General features: G+C 47.0%; 2 protein-coding genes across 2 annotated transcripts in view; one reads left to right on the top strand and one right to left on the bottom strand.

Annotated features, from left to right (window-relative positions):
• Positions 1-3,523: 3,523 nt before the first annotated feature.
• ERAL1 (Era like 12S mitochondrial rRNA chaperone 1) lies at positions 3,524-8,340 on the bottom strand. Its single transcript, XM_041727258.1, has 10 exons — positions 8,029-8,340; positions 6,800-6,927; positions 6,603-6,680; positions 6,193-6,239; positions 5,519-5,580; positions 5,257-5,369; positions 4,917-5,165; positions 4,429-4,578; positions 4,222-4,302; positions 3,524-4,108 (listed from the first exon to the last, which is right to left on the bottom strand). Exons 1-10 carry the CDS (start codon positions 8,309-8,311, stop codon positions 3,986-3,988), a joined length of 1,314 nt encoding a protein of 437 aa, XP_041583192.1. The 5' UTR covers positions 8,312-8,340; the 3' UTR covers positions 3,524-3,985.
• Positions 8,341-16,059: 7,719 nt separating this feature from the next.
• The window catches only part of FAM222B (family with sequence similarity 222 member B), an 80,584-nt gene continuing 77,514 nt past the window's right edge, over positions 16,060-19,129 (top strand). Inside the window, exon 1 of the mRNA XM_041724855.1 lies at positions 16,060-16,186. The gene's annotated coding sequence lies outside the window, so the exon portion shown is untranslated. The remainder of the gene's footprint in view (positions 16,187-19,129) is intronic.

Raw genomic sequence — 19,129 nt, forward strand, 5'->3', positions numbered from 1 at the left:
TAGTGACTGACAGAGAAGAAGGAAGGGAAGGAAATGGACATTGGTTCCACAGGTGCTAGATCTGACCTGGGAAGTTGAGATGAGCACTCACAGGACCCTGTCACCACCATATGAGCTAGGCATGGATTGCTCCCATGGTACATATGGGAAAACTGCAGTTGAGAGCACTCACTCCAAGGTCACAGAGCTATGCAGGGGATGAGGGATTGTCACTCAGGGCCTACTCTTCCTTTCCTTTTCTTCTTCTTCTTTTAAGATTCTTTTTTTTTTTTTTTAATTTTTATTTATTTATGATAGTCACACACATAGAGAGAGAGAGGCAGAGATACAGGCAGAGGGAGAAGCGGGCTCCATGCACCGGGAGCCCAACGTGGGACTCGATCCCGGGTCTCCAGGATCGCGCCCTGGGCCAAAGGCAGGCGCCAAACCGCTGCGCCACCCAGGGATCCCTAAGATTCTTATTTGAGAGAGCGAGAGAGAGAGTGAGAAAGAGAGAGAGCAAGAGAGAACTAGAGGGGTGAGGGGCAGAGAGAGATGCAAACTCCCCATTGAGCAGAGAGTTGGAGGGGCTCTAATCTGGGACTCTCGGATCATGACCTGAGCCGAAGACAGACACTTAATCAATTGACCCACCCAGGCACCCTCCTTTCCTCCCCTCCCTTTCCCTTCTCTTCCCTTTCCTTTCCTTCTTTTTAAGATTTTATTTTTAAGTAATCTTCACACCTGATGTGAAGGCTCAAATTTACAACCCTGAGGTCAAGAGTTGCATGCTCCACTGACTGAGCCATCCTGGTGCCCCAGGGCCTTTATTTCTAAATCTGGGCTCTCAATGCCTTGAGCGGCTTTTAAGAATATTCCACGAGGGGGACTTGGCTGGTTCACTGGGCTAAGTGCTTTGTGAGTAGCTAGTCACCCAGCTCAGCTCTGAACTGGGGACTGTCATTATGGCATCTACAAGAACAGGAAAGGTCTGAGAGAAAAAGACTTGCCTAAGAGCTATAGTTTTAACTGCCTGCTTCCCCAGGTCAAAGTTTTTCTTCTCCCCTACATCATATTGAGTTTAGCTCTATGTCAGACATTTGACATGATCAGCCAATAAACCAGGTCATTGTGATTATTTGCCTAAATGATTAATCACACAAATGAATGAGCCCATAACAGGGAGATTTAACTAGCCAGAAAAGATTTCCCTGCAGAGGTGATACTTACATAGGAAGAGGGAATAGAAGTTAACTAGACAAGAAAGGAGGGAAGACTGTGCCAGAGGGAAGAGCAGGGCACCCAACTTTTGATCTCAGGGTTTTAGGTTTGAGCCCCATGTTGGCTGTAGAGATTACTTAAAAAAAAACAAAACAAAACAAAACAAAAAAACAGAGGGAAGAGCATGTGCCGACATTCTGCGACAGCAAGAAGCAGAACATCTCCAAGGAATCAAAAGGTTTGGTCTCTCCTCCCACTCATCTTGGTCTCATCTGCTCCTTCAGAGGAGGGGTATAACTGTCTCCCAGAACACAGACCAGACTGTCTAGGATGGGGAAAGCGAGGGAGCAGAGAAGCAGATGTGTCCCTTGGAACGGATATCTAAAATAACAGGTAGGGTGCGTGGGGGCTCAGTAGGTTGGGTGTCCAACTCTCGGTTTCCACTCAGGTCGTGATCCTGGGGTTATGGTATCAACCCTCACGGCAGGCTTCGCACTCAGCAGGAAGTCTGCTTAAGATTCTCTCCCAATCCTTCTGCCCCCATCCCCTACTCCCTCTCACAGGCACATGCTCTCTCTCCTCAGATGAAAAAATCTTTAAAAATAAATAATAAGGGCAGCGGTTTAGCGCTGCTTTCGGCCCAGGGCATGATCCTGGAGACCCGGGATTGAGTCCCCTGTCGGGCTCCCTGCATGGAGCCTACCTCTCCCTCTGCCTGTGTCTCTGCCTCTCTCTCTCTCTCTCTCTCCTATGTATTCTCATGAATAAATAAAATACTTAAAAAAATAAAAATAAAAAAAAATAAATAACAGAGGCCCTGTTTTGAAGAGTCTCACCTTCTCCAGAGGCAGAGAACTGAATATTGCTAGGCTCTCACTATAAGTGGCTTAAGCTCTGAACAGGCCCCTTACTCATTCTTACACTGGCTTTCGAGAAGAGCTTGAATTCACCTGCCCTCAAATGTCCCAGCAGAGGATTCCCCCCCTGCCCTGCCCAGGGGAGCTTGCCACAGCAGAAGTGGGCAAGAAGTTGGCCTGCCTAGGTCTACCCAACTTGGGCTCCACATACACATGTGGCAGGGGCCCAGGAACTGAAGTTTAAGGCAGAGCTTGCCCCAAGAACCCAGCTGTCAGGACCCTTTCTTTATAGAAAAGACCCTTGCTTTATAGAGGTTCAACTAACCTTTTTTTTTTTTTTTTTGTAACTATCATTTTTATCACCACCTTCGCCATTCCATGACCAAAATAACCACCACTCCCACTTGGGTCATGGGCAACAATTAAACCCTGAATGATGGGGTGAGGCTGTTCCTCCTCTCAGGCCCAGCAGATAGATGATCAGCTTCATGGGGTAGGAGTGAAAGGTAGATCCTAGCTTTAGCAAGGTCCATAAATTCATGTGAGAAAGGGCCTAACGGGGAGAGGAGCCAGTGACCCTAGTTCCAAGAAGTCTAGCAGGGAAAGGGTTAAGAGGCAGGGCTTTCTAGAACCCAGGGAAAGTGCCCCACCCAGGGGAGGGGCCTATGGATTAAAAGGCAAGCAGCTTGAGTGAAGAGCCAGGGTCTGGGCCTCCCTACCTCTAAAGGCCTCCCCAGTCTACATGCAGTTCCAGCTCCAGGTAAGTGCTCTCTCCTGGGCCTGTCTGTCTGCTTGTCAGTCTGACCAGAGGGAACCTTCTATCTCATGTGATCTCTGGCTTGTTTAATTCTGGCACTGGGTCCCCCAGGAGATCTCAACAGACCCTAACTCTGCAGGATTTTCCAGGCCAGTTTCTTTCTTTACCTGACTTGGGCTGCCCCTGACCACACAATCAAGGCACTGCTGATTCAGGAGCTATGGAGCAGGGAGGGGGGAGCTCTGTGTGTACTGACCTGTCCTGCTCTGCCCTGGGCCCCTGGCTCCCCCTGCCACAGTGCTCTCCAAGCCATGCTCCCTGTGCCTGCTGCGGGGCCCTGGCTAGGATATCATCATATACTGTAAGTTTGCGACAAGATACTACAGTATAGATGATGTACTAGTCCGGGTCCCCACAGCTCTGGAGCCAGATGAGGAGGGCAGAGCATGCTGCAAACCCACCGGGCTTACCGCTCAGCCTATCCAGCCTGCTGACCGCCAAGACACTTGGGGATGGCGAGGAAACCGTTACCATTACTGAGTTTAGTAATGGTAATGGTTCTCTTGCTGTACCCACAATACGTGCCAAGAAGACAGCTCGGGACGCTGGAGCAGACCACTGGAAGGGACACTCCAGCTCAGACAACAGTGTGGGGGTGAGGGAATGAGTTTTTACTTTCCTGTGCTAAAGAAATAAAGATGAGAACCAGTATGCTTGTCTTTTTATTAGCATTCGAGAAGGGGAAAGGCATGGGGTGAGTGGCACTATCTCACTTAGGATCCACAGGTCCTCCTCACACATGGCTTTAAGGTAGAGGAACTGAGGGGATAGGAAAAAGATCTCTCTGCTAAAACTGGCAACTCAGGGAGAAACTCTGGGTTTGGTGCCAGCTAGAAGCAGGTTGGCATTGTTCCTACAAAAGAGTCAATTTCAAGACTGAAGTAGCTAGGGCCCCAGGCAGAGAAACGACCTGAGAACTGAGCTAAGTTCCTTCCTCCATAAGGAGATATGGCTAAATAGGGGCTAGGCAGACCCAGCAAGGCCAAGCCAGCCGTCGGGCAGTGTCCATGCCTCCCACCAGTCCCTAGAGGCCCTGGGCAGGGGCCATTCTGGTTAGTGGCTCCTGCCAGCAGCTCTGGCTCAGACTCTTGGGAGAGGCAGCAGAGGGTGGTCACTGGAGAAGCTTCACAGAGAGGCGGAGCTGAACATCACAGAGAAAGATGTCCATGAGGTCGTGGCCTGCCTCCTGTGCAATCTGGGCGATCAAGCGCCCCTTTGGGCCAATCAGGATCCTCTGAGGATGGGATAACAGAGAAGGACATGAGCCTGCTCTCAGGGCTTCCAAGCAGTGGAGGAAGAACCCCTGCTTAATGCCCTGGTCCTTTCTCTAAGCCTAACCCGACTTACCACATGAGATTCTTTGGACACCAGAAGCTTCTGTTCGATCACCAGCTCCCCACTTGGCCCTTCTTCCCACAACACTGTCTTCTGCACAGGGAGACATGATTAGTCAGACAGGCCCATATCCCTTCCTCTCTGGGCCCCAGGCATCCTGTCTTGGTTGTGTGCCTGGTGAAGAGCCCCCAGATCCCTTCATTGTGCCCACGCCCACACCTGCTGTACACTGTAGGGCATCTCCTGGGGCAGGTGCTCTAGGAGCTTCTCTCGGATGATGTTGGCACAGATTTCCTCAGGCATCTGGCTAGTGAGGACTCCACTGTGGTATTCCCAGGGTCCTGGCAGGGCCTGTGCTAGGAGGTATTGCTGTGGGTACAAAGAGGGTAGGTGGGCAGTTCAGTCCCAACCAAGACTTTCCTTTCTTATTCACTCTCACTACCAGGAGGAACTCTTTTTTTTTTTTTTTTTTTTAAGATTTATTTATTCATTCATTCAGAGAGAGCAAAGAGAGAGGCAGAGACACAGGCAGAGGGAAGGATGCAGGAAGCCCGATGTGGGACTCGATCCCAGGTCCCCAGGATCACACCCCAGGCTGCAGGCAGTGCTAAACCGCTGCGCCACCGGGGCTGCCCCCAGGAGGAACTCTAAGGCTTGTCTTCACATGGTAGAAAAGAAAGGCCACACTATGACCAAGGCTAACTGACCTTTAGGGTTTTCACATCTTCCTGGCTTAGAGCTGACAACATGAAGATCTCTCGGAAGTGGGGCCAGCCAATCCTCTGAGGGCCTCCCATGGACTGTATGTTTGGCTCCTTAGCTGCTGGGCTGGGGCGAGGAGTGCCGGACTGTAAGTGAAGGGCCTGTCTCATCTTGAGCTTCTTGCCATTGACCACACCTTCAGTGAGGGCTGCTGTGAGCTCCAGGAGAACTGACTTCTGTTTCAGACAATCTACCTGGACATGGAGGATGGGTAGGAGGTGTGTGGTCAGTGAGATGGGCACCATGGAGGAAAGGAGACTCCTTATTCAGGTAGGCGGTGCTCACCTTGTTCATGACAAGGATGCTAGGGACTTGGGAGAACTGGGTCAAGCACTGGAGCACCTGGGGGCTGAGCTGATTCCGAGTCCACTTGTCTGAGACATCCACCAGAACCACAACTAGAAGTAGGCAGTGAGGGGAGGAGGACAAAAATATGACCACTCTTTCCCCACCCCCTAAAAATGTCCGTGATAGGGGCTCTGGGTCAACCCCCAGCTTCCAAACTACCATGAACAATTGGGGTTCAGATTCCTATCATGAGTCTAACCTAGATCAGCAGATTCCATGCTCTTCCATGGATCTTCCAACAAAGAAAGCTCCAGATGGTGCCTGAGGACATACAAACATAGGTCAGGAAGGGTCTTAGGACTGATATACTCTTTTTTTTTTTTTTTTTTAAAGTCCAAGATACTGACTTCCTGCCTTTTTTTTTTTTTTTTTTAAGATTTCATTTATTGGGATCCCTGGGTGGCGCAGCGGTTTGGCGCCTGCCTTTGGCCCAGGGCGCGATCCTGGAGACCCGGGATCGAATCCCACGTCGGGCTTCCGGTGCATGGAGCCTGCTTCTCCCTCTGCCTATGTCTCTGCCTCTCTCTCTTTCTCTCTCTGTGACTATAATAAATAAATAAAAAATTAAAAAAAAAAAAAGATTTCATTTATTTATTCATGAGAGAGAGAGAGAGAGAGGCAGAGACACAGGCAGAGGGAGAAGCAGGCTCCATGCAGAGAGCCCGATGTTGGACCCAATCCCGGGACTCCAGGATCATGCCCTGGGCCGAAGGCAGGCGCTAAACCGCTGAGCAACCCAAGGATCCCCAGGACTGATATACTCTTAATGAGGGATAAGGTGTGATAAGAGGGTCTTCCAGCCTCTACGATGGAATCTCCCCACCCTCTCCTTTACCACCTTGCCCTTTACAAACCCGTTTCCACAGCTATTACCTTTTCTGTTTAGCAGGGCTGATGAGGCCAGGTGTGTCAAGCAGAATCTAAAATCAAGAAAGAGAGATGCCCAGCCCCCCAGATGGGCAAGTGAAAGAAAGGCCACCACTGACATCAGAAGCCTGGACTTTTACCCTCCAGCTTTGTTTTAATTCTAGATGAGATCCAAGAAAAGATGATGACTGTGAATATATGGGAGATTGGGAGGAATAAAGAGAGAATGAAATCCTTCTGACTAGATGCCAGAGGTGGGAAAGGAGAGAGAGATCTGCACTAGGCCTAACAAAAGAGAAGACCCTCTTCCCTCAAAGCAGTTAATCTAAACATTTTCTTCAAGTTGAACTGTAAAGGAGACCCTCCTAAGTCCATCCTCTGCCCAGTCTGCTGGACTTCCTTTGCAGGCTACCCACCACCTGGGCCTCTTCCTCTGTGATGACCCCCAGAGCTTGGCAGCGAGTGGTGTGCACCTTCTTGGAGACAGGAAACACCTGCCAGAAATAAAGAAATCCCAAGTGAGGTCCCAGATCACTGTAGGTCAATTCATGAAGAACAGAAAAAGTGAGATGAAGGGAAGGGGGGTGGGCTGGGCGTCAAGGATGTAGCATACCTTCCGGCCCAGCAGCTGGTTGGAGAGTGTTGACTTCCCTGCATTTGGGGCACCCAGGAGGACCACTCGTAGGACTCGAGGGTTCTCAGGCATGTCAGGACGATGGACCAAGAGGAGATCCTGCTCATCTGTGTATGGGGGCAGGAGGGGAGTGAAAGGTAGTGCAATCTGGATGCCCTGTCAGGTACTCAGTTCTACTCACCCACAAAGGAAGTAAAGAATACAAGATTAGTGTACCAGGTTGAAGCTGAGACCTGGCTTTGAGACTTAGTTTGTCCATTAATTTGTTTATATGAGTTTACCAAGTTATCTAAGTTCCTTGGTTTTCTCACATGTAAAGTGGAGATAATATTAACAATACCTACTTATCTTAAAACCTTCTTTCGACAATTGGCAATTTTATAATTATTTTTATTTTTTTTTTATGATAGTCACAGAGAGAGAGAGAGGCAGAGACACAGGCGGAGGGAGAAGCAGGCTCCATGCACCGGGAGCCTGATGTGGGACTCGATCCTGGGTCTCCAGGATCGCGCCCTGGGCCAAAGGCAGGCGCCAAACCACTGCACCACCCAGGGATCCCTAATTTTATAAAAACAAACACAATGCCTGGCACTTAATACAATTACCGTGTGGAACCGTACTGGGAAGTTGTGCTTTATCTGATAAATATGTGTATGTGTGTGAAAGTATAGCCAGATCAGTTACAGCCAGAAATCCCTCCAGCTCGGACAATCTCACCCTTCTAAGGGTGTTATGTAGGCTCTGCAAGCTTGCTCAGTATTTCTAAGTATTAGTTTCTTATAATACTACATAAAAATTACCAGTTTTTGTGTCCAGCCTCCTTACCAAAGTGTAGTCTATGCTACTTGAAGAACAGGAGCTATTTCCTAGGTGTAATTCAGTCTCTTGACAAATAGATGGGGGCACTATTTGGGTCGAGTTTGCTTCCCATCTCAGGGCAGAGAGCGACACTTCTGCCTTGCCTATGGCCCTTCAATCTCTTGCTCTTTTCGTGTGTCTCTGGTTGTAACCACATCGGTTCCCTCTTGGAACCTGGTATATCTTTCCTCTGAGATCCTTCAAGGCTTGCCTCTCTCTCGGGGCCTCAAGATCGTTTTCCATAATATAGGACCAGAGATGATACCCCAGGGACTGAGGAGTTTCCCCGACCCGGAACTTTCAGGGCTAAGACCGTGACAGTCCGGGACAAGCCTATCTGGGCCCTTTACCTCTGTGCATGGACACGGCGGGAGGATGAGAAGTCAACGAACCGCCAGGCTGAGAGAGTCCGAGGAAGCGGTCCAAGGCTGAGCTCTGGCCATAACGGCGAGAGGCGGAGGCCAGGCGGGGACCAGAGAAGGCGGCTCCCGAACAACAGGACACGCACCTCCGCTGACAGTCAGAGAACGAGGAGAGCCGAGCCACCCACTCCCTAGCGGCATCGGGACCCAACCGCCTGATCCCTAACACGGTCGTAAGAAGAAGAGCGGAGCGGCGGCTGGCGGCAGCCATTGCGGCCGCAAGGCACGCCGGGAACTGACCAGGCGCGCACCTGCGGTTGGATAGAGCCGTGGAAAGGCGAGCGAGCAGGAGAGAGCGAGATTGGCCCAGAGAGCGGAGACGCACGGCACGTAGGAAGTGAGTTGGAGGAGAAACAGTTCTGGAGACAGACCGAAGCTAAGAAAAAGGAAGATGTCTATTTAGAGTTTGTGTGGACATGGTGATCGTTTTGGACCCCCATTTATCCTGTTTCCTTCTTCTCCTGTCAGAGTTTCGCAAAAGGCCCTTCTAGCCCTGCCTCCTGAGAGACTACATCTCCCATGAGGCCAAGCGCAGAAACCTTTCTCTTAGCTTCTGCCTTCTCCCAGCTGGAGAAACTGACGCATCGAAGGAGGAAAGGTAGTGGGAGCCGGAGCAGGTGCTGTTCCGCCGGTCCCCGTAAGGGCCTTTTAGTTCTCTCTGGTTTCAGGCTTGCACATCCTCCCCTAGCACCTCCCACCCCCAGCCCCCGGCTTGGCCTAGCTGGTCAGCAGCGTTCTCTTAACAGTCTGCACCTTTGCTTTATGCGAGCCTCCTGTAGGGAGTACTCCCTGGGTGTGTGTTCCCCAGGGGCACAGACCCAGTTTACCATCTATTAACCTCCGTTACGATCTCCTCCCTGAGGACATTCCTTTCTGAAGAAAAACAAGAGGGTCTTAAAGGGAGAAGAAGCTGCACAGTCACTTACAATCCCTCAGATTGCCTTAGTGGCCTGCGGAACTTACATCTTAGTCATTTTGCGGCCTTAAGCTTTATTCATTCTTTGAAGCCTCTCAATCAAACTCTTGGGGATTTATTCATATGCTATGTACAGGCCGTGTCCAGGTGCTGGGGATGTATGACTGAAGAAAATGGACAAAAACCTGCCTCAGGATTTTGTGTCCTGGAGGCCGAGAGAGAGAGGGAGAGAGAGAGAGATACTAGTGACCTGACAGAATCAGTTCAGGTAACATGTTCTAGGTGAAAACCTAAATGGAGTAGGAGGCCTGGGTGGCTCAGTGGTTGAGCGAATGCCTTTGGCCCAAGGCATGATCCTGGGGTCCTGGGATTGAGTCCCACATTGGGCTCCCTGCCTGGAGCCTGCTTCTCCCCCCTCTGCCTAGGTCTCTGCCTCACTCTCTGTCTCTCATGAATAAATAAATAAAATCTTAAAAAGAAGAGAAAAACCTAAATGGAGTGAGTTTGAGAGGGAATGAGAGGAAAATGGAAAACCAGCTGGCTCAGTTGGTAGAACAGGAGGTACTTGATCTCAGGCTTGTGAGTTTAAGCCCCAAGTTGGGTTGGGTGGAGATCTTCCTTAGAAAGAGAGAGAGAAAGCACCTGGGTGGCTCAGTCAGTTAAGTGTCTGCCTTCAGCTGAGGTCATGATCCCAGGGTCCTGGAGTCAAGCCCCATGTTGGGCTCTCTGCTCAGCGGGGAGCCTGCTTCTTCCTCTCCCTCTGCCTGCTGCTCCCCCTGCTTGTGTTCTATCAAATAAATGAATGAAATGTTTTAGAAGAGAGTGGGAGAGAGAAACGAAAGAATTGAAGAAAGCCAGGAAAAAAATCTTTCTGGGGAAGCAGAACAAAAGGGAGTGGTAACAGAAGACAGGCAGAGAAGTGGAGTTAAGAAAGATTTTCTTTTCTTTTTTTAAGACAGTGATTTTTGCTCAAAGCAATGACCAGGGGGAGAGGAGAAAACTGATGATATAGGACAGAGAGGGGAAACTTGTTGGAAAGATAGTGGGAACCACTGACTGGGCTGCTCTTATGGGAATGAGAGGCTGAGTGTTCAGAGTAGTTCTGAGTGACACAGGACTGACAGAGACTGGGCAGCTAAATGCGTCGATGGTTTGCAAATCGCACCAGGCACCAGCTTTCAGGCTGCCTGCTCTATTAGCAGAAGAAACAACCTTTCTGGCACATGACATTCTGGATGTTCTTTGGGCATATGGGTGCCCAAGGAACAGAAATACCACTTAATACAGGACAGCTGGCAATCAGAAAAATATGAATCTTCTTCCATGGACAGTTAGGTGAAATGTCATTTCAACTATAATTAGGGTGAAGGGCAATTTCAGGTTAAATAGTGGTTGAAGAGCTTGAGTAAATAAATGCAAAATCATCCAAGGAACATATGCTAAGTACTACAGCAGTGGCAACGGATACGCCTTGGAAGAATCCCTGGGATAACACAAAAACTTAGAGGAAATGTGTCAAAGTGCTTTGTTAATTCTCTTCTTTCCTGGAGATTTTCTCTCAAAGGATATTGTGAGGAAATTTTGTATTTTGTGAGATTAGGAGAGGCTAATCAAATGAAATAGACTGATGGGCTCATATGTCAACTTGCCACTTACTATCTGTGTGAGTTTGGATAACTTATTTCAACTCTCCAAGTGCCAATTTCATCGTCTGTAAAATGAAGAAGAAAATAATAAACAGGGATGCCTGGGTGGCTCAGTGGTGGAGCATCTGCCTTCAGCTCAGGGCATGATCCCAGGATCCTGGGATTAAGTCCCACAAGGGCTCCCTGCATGGAGCCTGCTTCTCCCTCTCCCTGTTTCTCTGCCTCTTTTCTGTGTCTCTCATGAATAAATAAATAAAATCTTAAAAAAATAAAATAATAAACACATCTACCTAATATCATGTGTCCATTTGAATCTAGGATTTAGAAAAATGGAGGATTTAGAACAATGGAGGCTCTCAGTAAATGTCCTTATCTTAAAGCTAATTATTTTACCCCATTCAGGAACATTTTTCCATGGATTATTCTTTCTTTTCTATATAGACAATTTCTCTCTGTACTATATTCCTCTCATCAGCATTTATTTTTAAAATGCTTAATCTTGAGGTGCCTGGATGGTTCAGTTGGTGAAGTGTATGCCTTCAGTTCAGGTCATGATCCCAGGGCCCTGGGATTGAGCACCACATTGGGCTCCCTGCTTAATGGGGGAGTCTGCTTATCCTTCTGCCCCTTCCCCCACCCCTCAAATTAATAAAAATCTTTTTAAAAAAATGCTCAGGGGCGCCTGGGTGCTTGGGTGGCTCAGTTGGTTAAGTGTCAGACTTTTTGTTTTTAAATATTTTATTTATTTTTTCATGAGAGACCCAGAGAGAGAGAGGCAGAGACATAGGCAGAGGGAGAAGCAGGCTTCCTGCAGGGAGCCCAATGTGGGACTCAATCCCAAACCCTAGGATCACACCCTGAGCTGAAGGAAGACTCTCAACCGCTGAGCCATTCAGGAGTCCCAGTGTCAGACTGGATTTCGGCTCAGGTCATGATCTTGGGGTTGTGGGATTGAGTTCTGCCTCCAGCTCCGCACTCAGAGTCTGCTTGAGTTTCTCTCAGTTCGTCTGTCCCTACTCTCCCCCCACCTACTTGCACGTGCTCTCTCTCTCAAATAAATAAATCTTTTTAAAAAAATAAAGAAAAGGGGCAGCCCCGGTGGTGCAGCAGTTTAGCTCTGCCTGCAGCCTGGAGTGTGATCCTGGACACCTGGGATCGAGTCCCACATCAGGTTCCCTGCATGGAGCCTGCTTTTCCCTCTGTGTCTATATTGCATCTGTGTGTGTGTGTTTCTCATGAATAAATAAATAAAATCTTAAAAAAAGAATAAAGAAAATGCTTAATCTCTTCCATTTGAAAAACAAAAACCCAAAACTTCCTGATCTGGAAGTCCTTTTTCAACTAGATGTCACTGTATGTTTCTCACTAAAATAGCAGCAAAGATGGTGGACAGAGATGGATTGTAGAGATTTAAGGGGATAAAAATGGAAGGATACGATTAAAACCCTCCAATGCCTAACTATTACCACTAGACTTATCCAATGTCCTTGAGCCCTCCTTCTACTCCCAAGGAGTCCAGCACACTAGCTTTCTTTCCATCTCTCGAATATACTGAGCTCATTTCTGCCTCAGGGCCTTTTTAAAAAATTTTTTTAAATTTACTTATTCATAGAGACACACACACAGAGAGAGGCACGGCGATATAGGCAGAGGGAGAAGCAGGCTCCATGCAGAGAGCCCGAGGTAGACTGATTCAGGTCTCCAGGATCACGCCCTGGGCTGCAGGCGGAGCTAAACCGCTGCACCACCAGGGCTGCCCTGCCTCAGGGCCTTTATCTGCTATTCCTGCCTTCTAAGTTCTTCAGGTCTCAGCTTAAATGTCACCTCCTCACAGCATTTCTCACTACCTGCAGCAATCCTATCGCAGTGCCTGAAATACTATCAGAGCATTGTGAAGAGTCTTCACAGTCTTACCAACCGCTCATGGCCCCAATCTGAACAAGTCACTCCCTTGCTTCACTGCCCTCAGAATAAAGTGTAAACTAATGTGGCAGTGGCTTACTTTGCCAGACTTCTCTCTCACTCTCTCTTCTTAAGTTTATTTATTTTTAGTAATCTTTACTCCCGATATGGGTCCTCAAACTCAGGACCCCAAGATCAAGAGCTGCATCCTCTTTGCACTGAGCCAGGCAGGCATCTCCACTAGTCTTATCTCTTGTCGTTCCTCTTTTTTCCCCTCAATTGAAATTTTTTCAGTCTTCCAATTGCCCGGTATTCTTTCTCACTTCCAGGTCTCTCCTTAGGTCACTCCTTCCATGACTGGTTAATTCTCTTAGGATCTTTTTTCCTCCTATGATAAGGCAGTTTATAATATAGTATTTGAGTAGAAAGATTATAGAGCCAGATATCCAGAGTTTCATTCTCAGCTCCATTATTTACTGTGTGATCTGAGGCAAGTAACTTCTCTCTTCTTCAATTTACTTATCTATAAAATAGGGATAGGATTGTTGTGATGATGAAAAGAACTGATATGCATAAAGGACTTAGAACAGTCCTTGACATATAGTAAATGTCATTCAAGTGTTTATTATTATATGTCCTCTACTAGACTGTAAGTTCTATGAGGACAAGGACAACATATATTGTTCACTGCTGTATCTTCTACACCAACAATAGTTTCTAACACATAATGTATACTCAATAAACTTTTGTTCAGGATCTTTCTATAGATTGAACATATCTTTCTATAGATTGGCTCTACCTTTGTGGTGTTGACATGGCTGCAGCATCTCCAGATTTTACATCTTACATTCAGTTTTAGTTGGAAAAAGCAACAGATTTCCCCGAAGGAAAAATTCTCCATGTGTATTTTGGTTCTGACTTGGCTACATGTCCATTCCTGAAACAATCATTGTAGCTTAGAGAATGTTACATGCTGAATGACTTGGGTCTAATTTCTGTGCTCTGTTCAAATCATATGGTCTGAAAATGGAATAGAGGTGGTTCTCTGAATGATTATGGTTAGATATAGTGAGTTGATACTTGGCAGGAAAAAAAAACTGCTATTCTGCCCTTGGTAAGCAATTCAAGGAGATGGGGTGCCTGGCTGGCTCAGTCTAAAGAGAATAAGACGGGGAGCCCTGGTGGCTGAGCGGTTTAGCGCTGCCTTCACCCAGGGGCGTGATCCTGGAGACCTGGGAGTCCCACGTCGGGCTCCCTGCATGGGGCCTGCTTCTCCCTCTGTCTGTGTCTCTGCCCCTCTCTCTCTCTGTGTCTCTCATGAATAAATAAATAAAATAATAGAAAAAAGAGCATAGACTCTTGATCTTGACGTTGTGAGTTTGAGCCTCACATTGGGCATAGAGATTACTTAAAAATAAACTTAAAAAATAAATCTATATTAAAAAAAGAAATTCAAATAGGGAAATGGTTCAGGAGACCCGTATAATTCATATATAAGAAGATATGCTGCCAGGGCACCTGGATGGCTCAGTCAGATGAATGTGTGACTCTTGATATTGGGGTCATGAGTTTGAGCCCTACACTGGGTATAAAGATTACTTAAATAAATAAATAAACTTTTTAAAAAAGTAGCTGTATCATCATCATGTAGATTTCAGCAGAGGACTGATTGCATGTGGTGGTAGAGTTAGGAAAGTGGGGTTCCTGGAAGTTTCAGGTCAGCTTTTGGCCTTTTTTTTTTTTTTTTTTATACATCCATTCATCAGAGCATAGTATCAATATATTTTTTTAATTTTTATTTATTTATGATAGTCACACACACAGAGAGAGAGAGAGAGAGAGAGGCAGAGACACAGGCAGAGGGAGAAGCAGGCTCCATGTACTGGGAGCCTGACGTGGGATTCGATCCTGGGTATCCAGGATCGTGCCCTGGGCCAAAGGCAGGCGCCAAACCGCTGCGCCACCCAGGGATCCCTAGTGTCAATATTAATTATTCCTCTTTCTGGCTCTTCAATTTCCCCATGGTGCCAAATGTGCTCTCATTCCAAAGCATAATACTTTTGCAAATAATGACAACTCTTCCAAGTCAGGCGCTAGCTTCTGGGATTGGTCCTGGGCCCTACCACCCTACTCTGTCAGCAGTTGTATTTTACTCTATATATGTCAAGAGGTGGGAGGCAGTTCATACATGAAGTGTGCAATTTTGTGTAGATTTGCTTTTCTGGGGACTGAATTATGCTAATCTATACACTGTTTTCCCACAGTAACATATAGCTATGTATGTAAAAGTCACATTTATCTGATGAGTAAAAAATCCTCAGGTTCCTAGGTGCTACAGGGAGTAACCTTTCACTTCTTAGTGACTTGAGCATTCCATTATATGCATTTTAAAAAATATTTATTTTAGAGAGAGAGAGAGAGAGGGAGGAAAACAAGCAGGAGGGCAGAGAGAGAGGGGAGAAAGAATCTCAAGCTTTGTGCTGAGCGTGTAACCCCAAACTGGGCTTGATCTCACGCTCCTGAGATCATGAACTGCTCCCTGACATCCCTTCTCCTCCTTGAACTTCATTTGCTTTGTATTATATCTTGGTCCCTCTCTCTCCAAACTCTGAACTGTAGAGGTAAGACTGCGCTGGATACGAGATGGGGATCATGGTAATATGGAGAGAGTTTAGTCCTGTATCTCCTCTTCTCTTCTACTGCAGTGCATTGCCCTCAGCTGTGAAGTCTGTATTGTTGAATTCCCAAGACTCAATTAAGTCTCATCTTTTGTTTGGCTATGAAAGGCAGCACAATGGTCTAGGGGCTGATGGTTGGGTCTCCCTGGGCTAAAGGTCTAGTTTTTGTTTACCAATTTACACAAGGACCAGGCTTCATAGTGAGAGCTGGAAAGTAGGGGACTACTAGCCTGCAAATTCCTTGATGGCAGCCGATATGAGATGCCTAGAACATCTTTGTCCAATACACAGTATTCGCTTGATAGACAGACTGAATTTAAGTGTCCAGAAGAGGTTTAAATGCAGTCACCTCCTTGACAAGATGCTCGGGGCTTCGGAGCACTCAGTTCCTGGCCAGTAGTGTATAATGGGATGTCAAAGTTGCTTCTTACACAATTAGCCCCAATGCATTCTAGATGTGATCGTCTTCTTGAAAGATATCCAAGTTCGTTATCAGTCACCTCAGAGCACCTGCATTCAGAGCTTTAAGTGTAAGTAGGATCCAGAATCTTAAAAGTGTCATTATGTCTATGGCTCTTTATGGGCATCTCGGCCCAGGCACTTAGTAAACATAGGCAAGATAATCCAGAGGCCTTGGACCTAGGGTCAGCCGCCAAAGCCTGTAAGCCCAACAAGTCCTCGAGGCCAGCGGCCATATCCACCTGAGACCCGGGGGTGGGGGTGGGTGTCCAGGGCATCAGGCACTGAAGAAGACGCCTCGGCGCGGGCTGCGCAGGCGCGGGAGTCTGTAGAGGGCCCCGGCACTCCAGGCTGCGCAGGCGCATGAGCGGCTCCCGGCGAGTCCCGACGGCGGCGGCGGCTACTGAGGGGCCGGGGCGTGGAGCAGCGGTGGCGGCGGCGGGCGGCTACGGAGCAGCCATGAGGGCCGGGCCCAGTCACCGACAGTGAGTGATGGTGGAAGAGGGGTGGACGCCGAGAGAGAAGAGGGGTGGCCTGGTGGAAGGATGCCTCGACCTCGGAGCGGGAGGGGCTCTGTCGGAGGCGAAGGGGCGTGGGGGAGGGACAGTTTGAGGTGATGATGGGAGAATTTGGGGCATAGGTGGCCGGATCGCCCGCGCCGGGGCTGGACAGCTTGGCGGAGGGAAGGAGGTGAGTGCTGCAGAGGGAGGGAGCCCTCGGCAGGGCAGTGTCCCGCGCTTCTCCGTTTGTCATCATCCCTTCCCCCAGAAGCTTTCGGTCGCCTCTCCCTTTCCGCTTCTTTCAGAGAATGGTCGCGGGGGGAGGGTGGTGGAGGATGAAAGCCCTGCTGGAGCAGAAGAAGCTAACTCTGATCCAGGCAGGGAAGGGCCGGTCGCCCAGAGTCATGGGCTTTTCTGGGTGGAGGATGGGAGTCGGGAGCCCTCTGTTTAAAGCTGGGAGGGATCTAGGGGAAAAAGCTAGGGGGCTTAGAGTCTGACAGGCTCGAAACCACGTCCACCATTGATAAGGCTGATAGATATAACCTTGGGCCGGTCCCACTTAACCTTTCTGAACCTCTAAACATGTGGGGTGCTTCAGTGGGCTATTGCAAGCATCAGGTATGTGCTTGAGATTGTTGATGAAGGTTGTAAATTGTAGATACTATGCCGATGGTACTACATTACCACGATATTACTGGATTTTAGACCTTGCCGTTATTAGTAGAATGATTGATTTCTTTGTCAAGGCGAAGCATGTTGTTTGTAAAACCTCAGTAGGCACATATGTGCGTTCTACGTAGGCACGGTGGATCATGTGCAAAAATACCAGTTTGTGATGTGACTAATTAGCCATCAGACTTGTGTAGGAAAAATACTCTTGGGCATTTTTACAAATGGTGTGTAGCTCCTTACTCAAGAGAAAGGAAATAGAGAATGGAGGGGCCAATCTGTTAAATGCTTTCAGAACATATCTTACTCATGTTCCTTGTCTTATAACACAGTTGGTATTAATGTGCTTTATTATGAGTTGAGACAACTAGTTTGAGACAAGCTGGGAGGGCTGCACAAAGGGGGATGTGCAAATACAATTTGTTATTTTTAAATTGTAAAAAAGTTTTCTTTTGCTAGGGAGTTTCTGGTTGCTTGAGGGCCCTGTCTCTATTTTGGAGTTCAGAGAAGCATGTAGCAGCTTTTTCAGCTCCACTTTTTGTTACTCTGCCTGTGGAACCTCCAGGGTGGAGTGTCTTTCAGAGAAAGACAGAAGCAGCTGTGCAAGAGCCAGGAGGTGGCTGGTTCTTTTCTGAGAGGCTGAAGGAGCACTCATGAGGCTTTGTTGTTATTCTTGTTGTTATTTAGGGTAGACAAAGCAGAGGACAGAGTTAAACCTTGTGCTTCTAGAGAGAGAAAATGGCTTTCTAGCCACTGCTTTTGAAAGAGATGAAACTTCTTTCAGAAGGACAGAAGGAGACGGATGCTTCAGCTTTTGCTGGCTATGAAGATTGATTGAAAGCTTGAAATGGAGAGGCCTTTTGGAAATTAGTGATTTGTCTTTCATCTGAGCAAGGGTAGGGAAGTGGCTGTACTAGATCCTTAAAGATTCTCAGATAAGAACGGTGAATTATTTTATAGGAATGGGGGAAATGAACCCCAGGTGTCTTTAACTTCTCTGTCTGGTAAAACTTGTTTTACCTCTTTTTCCTGGAAATGCACAGTGATAGGTCATCTTTAAGTTTTTGCTCTAGTTCCTTGGTTCTCTCGGTAATTATCCATAACATCGATTCTTCTTTTTTTAAAGGATAATTTAAAAACGAAAGCACTTGTTACTCTTTTCATTGGTCTTTTACAGAATACAAATTTATTCTGTTTTTGACTCCCACACAGAAGATGAAATAGAGGTATAAAATGTTAGAGCTGGCCTCGCTGTCCTATTTTATTTTAATAATTGGATATTTGTTTTTAATTTTGGTAATGTATTTTTCCTTCTACTGGAAATTTCCATTGGTTCAAATAATTCCATAATGCCGTCTGTGTTATGTTAAAATGATAGAGGTTTGTTCAGCTGTGAAGAGAATTTCCTGTCCTTTCTATTCTTTTTTCCTATTTGTGGTTATTTTTATGTAGTAGATGAACCAAATAGAATCTTCCCCTGCGGGAGAGAAAGGGCATGGTCAGTGCTTTGATTACCTGTTATGTGAGCAGTCTGTCATAAGTGGGGAAGTAAAGGGTGCCTGGGTGGCACAGTTAAGCATTGGACTCTTGGTTTCAGCTCAGGTCATGATCTCAGGGTCCTGAGATGGAGCCTGCATCAAACTCCGTGCTCAGCATGGAGTCTGCTTGGAATTCTTCCTCTCCCTCTCTGCCACTGCTGCTCGCGCTTGTGCATGTGCATGCTCTCTCTCTTTCAAATCTTTAAATAAGTAAAATATTCTAACAACAATAAAAACAAAGTGGGAATGTTAGGACTTTTCATAAGTCTCTGAGAAAGCAAGGGCTAAAAAGGAATTAATGGTTACTAACTCATTTTTATTCTGATAAAATTAGTAATTAAAAAAATCTCATGCCTTGGGATTTAATTAATTAATTAACTAATTAATTAATTAAGCAGGCTCTACACCCACTACAGTGCCCAACTTGGAACTTGAATTCACAACCCTGAGTTCAAATGTGGGATCCTTAACCAACTGAACTGCCACTCAGGTGTCCCAGGGGAAAACTTTTTAAAATAGTCTATTTAAAAACAAAATTATGATGTTAAGAAATAACAAAATTATAGTATTTTCACCTCTTTTTTTACTTTGAATATTTGCTTGTGAACAGAATCTTTGTTCCTTTAGAGCCCTTTTGATCTTGCCACCCATTCCTAAACTGAATTGTCCTTTGTGATACTTTCACAGCTGCTAATAATTGAGCACAAAGGTTTTTTTGTTG

Source organism: Vulpes lagopus, chromosome 12 (assembly GCF_018345385.1).
Source record: "Vulpes lagopus strain Blue_001 chromosome 12, ASM1834538v1, whole genome shotgun sequence".
NCBI classification, from domain to species: Eukaryota; Metazoa; Chordata; class Mammalia; order Carnivora; family Canidae; genus Vulpes; species Vulpes lagopus.